Genomic DNA, 8,105 nt, shown 5'->3' with positions numbered 1-8,105 from the left:
AAGCAAGCCTCATGTTCTCGCTTCAGTGCCTGGCTGCCGGGCGCCATCTTGGCTGACAGTTAATTTGCATAAGGATATGCTGATTAGCCAGTGGGAAGGGTAGCGGTCGTACGCCAATTACCATGTTTCTCTTTTATTAGTGTAGATTAGTGTAGATGTGAGTATATGTGTAAAAAAAATTTGCTGTAAATCTGCTTGATACAGTTGTAAAAAAACTGTCAAATGTGTTGCAACTCATTACATTTTGTACAAAATTTTTTAAAAAAAATCCTGATCTGCGGATATGTTTATTGATTTTTAGATAGAGTAAGGGAGAGAAATGGAGAGGGAGAGAAAGAGAGACATTGATGTGAGAGAGCTCTGACTGGGGATCGAACTCGCCACCTTTTGGTATATGGGTTGATGCTCCAACCAACTGAGCATCACTGGTCAGGGTTTTTATAACATTGGTTATGAAAAGAGATAGCTCTAAGTAGATTTTTTTCCCCTTCCTAAATTACTAACCAGTTAATGTGATAATAGTGTATTTAATAGTCTTTCCCTTTCCTAATTATGACAACTATTTCTAAATCTAGAGACTCATACTTTCTAAGGAATTTAAAAATACTTAAAAATCTTTATTATGGAAAATTTCTAAATACACAAAACTAGAATCAATAGTACAAGCAACCCCTCACATAATATATATTTTTTTTAATTTGAGTTGTAACATATTTTGCTATTGGATCGTAAATTATTTTCATTAGTTTGAATAATTATCAAATATTTCCCATAATACCAGAGATATTTGTGTGCAATATTCTTATGGTGATAATCATACAATGTATATTATTGTACATACATTCCTGCACTGCATAATGACATTTTGGTCAACAACGGACCACTTATATGATATGGTACTATAAGATTATACGGAGCTGAAAAATTCCTACTGTCTAGTAATGGCATAGCTGTTGCAACTCAAGGCATTACTCACGTGACTGTGGTGGTGCAGGTGTAAACACATCTACTGCACTGCCAGTATAAAAGTGTAAGACATACACTTATGTATGGTACATAAAACTTCATAAGACAGTAAGTGGATTGTTACTATTTTATGTACTTACTATAGTATACTTTATACTTAAAATTTTTTTTAATTCTCACCTGAGAGTATATTTTTTTGTGTGGTTTTAAAAATATTTTTATTGATTTTTTTTGAGAGGATATCTTTTTTATTGATTTTACGAAGAGAGGAGTGGGGAGAGAGAAAAAGAGAGAAAGAAACATCAATATGAGAGAGAAACATCAATCAGTTGCCTCCACTACACACCCCGACCAGGAATCGAACCCACAGTCTTTTGGTGTATGGGATGATGCTCAAACCACCTTAGCCACCTGGCCAGGGCTATACTTTATGTTTTTATTGTTATTTTAGAGTACACTTTTCCTACTTAAAAAAAAATTGCTGTAAATCAGCATGCTCTGTTACTTTGACAGCAGCCTCTTATGTCTCATGCTCATATATCAGCAGCCTCATATGTCTCATATTACTCAAGCTCCTAATTGCATAATTTTCTCTTGTGCTTGATTGAATTTTGTGTTGTTGTGTATGGTAACCTTTTGTACAGGTTTGTAGCCTAGGAGCAGTAGGCTATACTATATAGCCTGGCTACGTAGTAGGCTAGACCACTGAACACGCACTCTCTGTTAGCACAATGACAAAAATCACCTAACGATGAATTTCTCAGGACGTATCCCCATTGTTAAACCGTGTGTATAATCTTTACATGTGAAAAATAAACATGTAAAGTAGATAATCTTTTTTAAAGTATAAGGAAAGTACTTCTTACAGAGATTTAGAGGAAGAATGGGGATATTCTAAGTTATAATAAAAAGGATTGTTGGTTAATGGAAGAAGAATATTAGTATGTTTGTGGTACAGATAGCCATAAATATTTAGGATATCATTTAGTAGATTTTCCAACAATATTGATTAATACAAATAATTTCAAATTTTCACCACAAAGCCTTATTTTTGGTTGTAAAATAGCTTTCTATAAAGTGACTGAGCTTGTAATCTTTTCTAATGTCTGACAGAAAATAGGCTGACAGTAAATGTAGTTTAAATGAATATTTTTTGTGTGTTTTTTTTTAATGTAGGTAACCTTAATCTTAAAATTCCATGGAAAAACCTTTATACTCAACCAGTTGTAGCTGTACTGGAAAACATTTATTTACTCATAGTGCCTTCTTCTAGTAAGTCAAATTTTAAACATTATAATTTAAATTACTCTTTTTTGTAGATGGAAAATCTTTATATTTTATTATTGTATTCAAAATATTTTGGGGGATTTTTTTGTGATTTTTAAAAATATATGCATTTGGTGCTAGGTAATTGAATTAAATTGGTTTTCACACTAAATTTTTGTATACCTGGAATTAGTGATTATTTTCTTGTATGTTTTTTGGAATGAGTACATTTAAATTTAAGGTAATTAAGATTTTCCCTTTTTATGCTTCCTTTAGTAATAAAATATGATTCTTTAAAAGAAGAAAAGCAACTTTTGGAAGCAAAGCAGCAGGAACTAAAAAGAATAGAAGAAGCCAAACAAAAAGTAGCTAATCAAGGTAAAGAAAATAAAGAAGAATTGAAATAAGAAATGGAGAAAAGACCAAAATATTGCTCACATTTGAATATTATTTTTCTTTGGAAGCACTGAAGTTACTTAACAAATATGAGAGAATCTTATTACATGGGGCATTTTAATGCATTTAATGTGTTCTATCATGTTCATAAAAATTTTTATCTATTAGACATTTATCTTAGGGAAAATAATATACCTAGTTTATAAGGGAAAGGTTAGTTTTTAACTACAATAATTAATTGGATCAAGTGTGTTTTCTTACCTTTCTAGCCTTTTCCTTTTTATTCTCCTTATATCAGGTCACCTTTTGGATATGCTGAGTCCCTTTATATATTTACTAGAGGCCTGGTGCATGAAATTCGTGCACAGGTACAGTCCCTAGGCCTGGCCTGCAATCAGGGCCATCTTCCCCAGCTGCCCGCAGCCAGCCCCACCCCCCGCCGCCACCCGCTCCCGGTTTCCCGTTCACTATTGGGTGACCCATGGGGGGAAGGGACCGAGAGGTCGGCTGTTCCCACCCACTTGCTGGCCCCACTCCTGCCATGGGTGGCCATCAGGTGATTGGAGCCTGCTGGCTGGGGAAAGGGACCAAGAGATGGTCAGTGCACCTCATAGTGACTCGTCCAGTGGTTGTTCTGCTGTTAGGGTCAATTTGCATATTACCCTTTTATTATATAGGATACTTTCCCAAATCTGTTTATTTATCCTCTGGCTTCACATCCTTTCCAATTCAACCGAGACCAAATGGTCCATTACTTCAACTCCTTCTTTTGTTGGTAGAAGAGATGTCCTGCAGAAATCTAATTCCTTTCTACTTGTGCTGCATGCAGCAGCATCAGCTATTTTTACTCAAGACTCTAACTTCTCCCTCTAGTGAATCTTTCTTCTTAACATGGAGATATACTATAGCCTTTCTTAGCTTCTAAAATAGTCATTTTCCTAACCTAGTCATGTGTTTATCTTCTCTATCCTTCATTTAAAAGTTAAGCATCTTAAAAGTAAGGTAGATATATACTGATTTCACTATCCTTGCCATACATTAATTTTTTAGAATAAAAAATATAACTCAATATTAACTTTTTACCTGTTTACATACAGGTAAAAAATATAAAGGAGATTTAATGCAATTCCTGGCAACACTTTTTGTAATTATTTTTTCTTCTCTGTCACAGTTCTTTCATATCTTGTGTGGTCATTCATACCAACTTATTTTCTGGGTTTTTTTTTTTTTTAAATGGTAACATCTTAATGGGGATGAAATGGTATCATGTAGTGTAGATTTGCACTTCCCTAAAAATTAGTATTTGAGCATCCTTTTATGTGCTTACTGGCCATTTCTATATCTTTGGAGAAATGTCTATTCAAGTATTTTCCCATTTTTTAATTGTGTTTTTTTGGGGGAGGGTATGTGGTCAGAGTTCTCTGTGTATTCTGAATATTAATCCCTTATTAGATATGTGATTTGCAAATTTTATTCCTTTCTGTAGGTAGCATCTTTACTCTGTTGATAGTCTACAAGGCCCCAAATTTTAAAGTTTTCATGAAGTTCATTTTGTCTGCTTTTCTTCTGTTGCCTGTGCCTTTGTTATCATATATAAGAAATTATGATCAAATCCAGTTTCCTATGTTTTCTTATAGGAATTTTATAGTTTTAGATCTTACAGTTAAATCTTTGATTTTTTTTTAAGTTCATTTTTAGATTTTGTTAGATAAAGGTCCAACTTCATTCTCTTGTGTGTGAATATCTGGATATACAGTTTTCCAAGCATCATTTCTTAAAAATACTGTTCTTTCCCATTGAATAGTCTTGGCACTCTTTTAAAAAAGTTATTTGAGGGTATGTGAAGATTTATTTCTGGGATTTTTAGTTTATTCATTGGTCAATACCACTCTGTTATGATTACTATACTTTTGTTATAAGTTTTGCAATTAGGAAGTGTGATTCTTTCTGCTTTGTTCTTCCTTTTCAAGATTTTTTTGATTATTTGAGATTCCATATGAATTTTACGATGGATTTTTTTTTCTGTGCAAAAAATGTCATTGATATTTTGATACGGATTGCTTTGAATCTATAGAGTCCTTTGTGCAATATTGATGTGTTAACAATATCAAATCTTCCAATCCATGGATATGGATGAGATGTCCTTCCACTTACTTATGTCTTTTAAATTTTTTTCCTAAGTATTTTATTTTTTTGATGCTATTATAAAGGGAATTATATTTGTAATTTACTTTCAGATTGTCCATTGATTGGAAATAGATATGCAAGTGATTTGTTTGTGCTGGCTTTGTACCTTCCTACTTTGCTGAATTAGTTTATTAGTTCTAACAATTTTTGTATGTGGAATTATATAGGGTTTTCTTTATATAAGATAATGTTATCTGTGAACAGAGATAATGTTATTTTTTTCCTTTCCAATTTGTATGCCTTTTATTTATTTTCTCTTGACTAATTACTCTGACTAGAATTTCCATACTATGTTGAATGGAAGTGGCAAAAGTGGGCATCCTTACCTTTTCCCTGAACTTAGAGGTAAAGCTTTCAGACTTTCACTATTGAGTATGATGTGAGTTTTCACCTGTGATCTTTATTATGTTAAATTAGTTTCCTCTTATTGCTAGTTTATTGAGTGTTTTTATTATGAAAGGGTATTGACGTTTGTCAAATGTTTTTTCTTAATCAGTTGAGATGATCATTTGTTTTTTTCTTTTATTTTGTTGATATGGTATATTAAATTGATTGATTTTCATAAATAGAGCCATCCTTCCATTGCAGGAATAAATTGTATTAAATCATGGTGTGCAATCCTTATAATGGGCTTTTATTTTTTATTTGTTAACATATTGTTGAAGATTTTTGTGTCAGTATTCATTAGGGATATTGATCGGTAGTTTTTTGTGGTATGTTTGTCTTGCTTGTGTGTCAGATTAATGCTGATCTCATATTGAGTTTGGAAATACTCCCCTCTCTTCAGTTTTTTGGAAGAGTTTGAAGTGGATTGATGTTCTCTTTTAAATGTTTGGTAGAGTTCACAAGTGAAGCCATGAGGTCCAGAGCTTGCTTTTGTCAAGAGATTTTTGATTACTATTTGATCTTCTATGAATTATCTGACTATTCAGATTTTCCGTTTCTTTGTGATTTTGCCTTGGTAGATTTTGTTTTTCTAGGAATTTGTCCATTTCATCTGGTATTACAGTTTGTTAGTAAAAATTTTTCATAGTACTATCTTATAATCATTCTTTTTATTTCTGTAGAATAAATAGAATAAGTAGTAATGTTCCCACTCTCATTTGTGACTTAAGTAATTTCAGTCTTAATCTCTTTTTTTCTTACCTATTTATATATATATATATATATTTTTTAGGAAAAGAGATAGCTTTTATTGGCATTTTTAAGTGGAGGAAATAGGGGTAGTAACTAGTGGTTATTAAAGGCATATTAAAAAATTAGGAACCTCAATTTTTTATTCTTTCTGTTCCCCTGAAAAATATTGAAACTGGAGATAGCAAATAGGTTTTAGAAAAAGAAACACCTGATGAACTTCCTTCATCATTGCTGTAAAGGAGAGAGGGTAATATCTTGTATCTTCCTACTTTGTATTCATCAGGAGAATCGTATTCAACTATTTTATACACCTAACCACAGACAACTTATGATGTTATCTCTAATTTTAAGGGAGATTCCATCTTTGCTGCTTCCTCTAGCTTTTTTCATATAAACCTATTATAATTCTTACTTAATAATCTTCGTTGTTGTCCATATCTTTATGTACTCAGATATAATTAACAGAGAGAAGTTTATAAAATTTAATGCCAATAAATTTTTCAAGGTTGGCTTTAGTTTCACTGAACAAGAAACTAGTTTGAAAACTGTACTTAGTTGCCTTTGAAAATCTCTTGGTATGGAAGATTTTTGAAAAGCAAATCTACAAATATAGATTTTTTTCTTTAACAAGGTAACATTTGTATTACCTCAATATGTGGACATTTATAGAATATATTTTTCATTCAAGTTTAAAAAGGAATATTTGCAATTCTAGAAAAACTCCTGGTGGAGAAACAAGACACTTTTACAGAAAAATTAATTACTCAGATCATAAAAAATCTTCAAGTGAAAATTTCCAACATCCATATTCGTTATGAAGATGATGTAAGTATTTTAACAAATGAATCTTGTTTTTATATTTATATATATTCCACTGTTTATGGAAACCTGCTCTGTAGTATCCCATCTATTAGATGCTGGGAAGTGAAGGAATAGGGCTGAAAATGACATAATCTTACTTTTCTATAACTATAGTTGTAATTTTCAGTCCTTCCTGCCTTGGTTACAATTCCCTAAAGTGTTCAAACATCAGATAATGGAGGAAAATGCCTATCTTAGTACCTGTGATAGGTGGGATTATGAATTTAGCTATTATATTGTTTTAAGAGACTTTAAATTATACGGTATTTATTTCCTGGAAAGAGCACTGGTCTAGGAATCAGTAGAGCAAGATTTAACTAACTGATCTCAAATAGATCATGTATTCTCTCTAAAACACATAATGATTAGCTTCTCATAGTACTATTATGAGGGTCAATCATTTTTTGTAAGCTTTTTTTGATAAAGTGTAAAACATTATGCAGATGTATTATTTTAGAACACTAATGCATTGATGCTTAATATTTTAATTAATATGTATCAGGAAAAAATATAGAAATAAAAGTTGTTCTGGAAAGTATTAAATGTTTTTGAATGTTTGAAATTGCATTCTGTAATGTAAATTTTGTTCAACTACTAAAAATCTGAGAAAAATGTACTGTGTTTCCTCTTTAGATCACAAATCAAGAAAAACCACTGTCATTTGGTATTTCTCTTCAAAATCTCAGCATGCAGGTACTTTGTTTAAAAATAAATTTAACCATATTTAATTGTGTAGTTAATCTACAAATTACTATTCATTTATGCAAGCATTAGAAATAGATGTCTATATAGAATTAGTACCTATAATACATGGATTGGATTGGAACTGAGGATAGGTAATTTCACATTTGAAAAAATGGTAGATAACCAAATTCAAGTTAAAATACGAGGGCCTATTATTATTTGCTAATTATTGATATTTGATAATTTTTTAAACTTAAAATCCATCACTTGTGGTTAAATATATTTTTTATTGATTTCAGAGAGGAAGAGAGATGGAGAGAGAGAGAGAGAGAGAAACATCAGTGATGAGAGAGAATCATTGATCAGCTGCCTCTTGCATGCCCCACACTGGAGATTGAGCCCACAACTGGGCATGTGCCCTGATCAGGAATTGAGCCATGAGCTCCAGGTTCATAGGTTGACTCACAGTGCTCAACCACTGAGCCATGTTGGCCAGGCCCATTTCTGAGAAACTTTTAGAAACTTTGTTAAGTCATGAAAAGTACAAAGAAACAAGCCACCGTGTCCTCATCATTATTAATAATGTGGAATACTGATAAAAACTCTCA

General features: G+C 31.9%; 1 protein-coding gene across 1 annotated transcript in view; it reads left to right on the top strand.

The window, feature by feature from the left end:
* VPS13A (vacuolar protein sorting 13 homolog A (S. cerevisiae)) overlaps positions 1–8,105 on the top strand; it is a 158,762-nt gene that overhangs the window by 25,449 nt on the left and 125,208 nt on the right. The window contains exons 5-8 of the mRNA XM_014541227.1: positions 2,143–2,238; positions 2,509–2,610; positions 6,668–6,777; positions 7,447–7,506. Of these exons, the coding sequence (XP_014396713.1) occupies positions 2,143–2,238; positions 2,509–2,610; positions 6,668–6,777; positions 7,447–7,506 (368 nt within the window). The remainder of the gene's footprint in view (positions 1–2,142; positions 2,239–2,508; positions 2,611–6,667; positions 6,778–7,446; positions 7,507–8,105) is intronic.

Source organism: Myotis brandtii, unplaced genomic scaffold, assembly GCF_000412655.1.
Source record: "Myotis brandtii unplaced genomic scaffold, ASM41265v1 scaffold266, whole genome shotgun sequence".
In the NCBI taxonomy this organism is placed as follows: Eukaryota; Metazoa; Chordata; class Mammalia; order Chiroptera; family Vespertilionidae; genus Myotis; species Myotis brandtii.
Note: the sequence above shows the minus strand (reverse complement) of the source record. Positions and strands in the feature narration are given on the sequence as shown.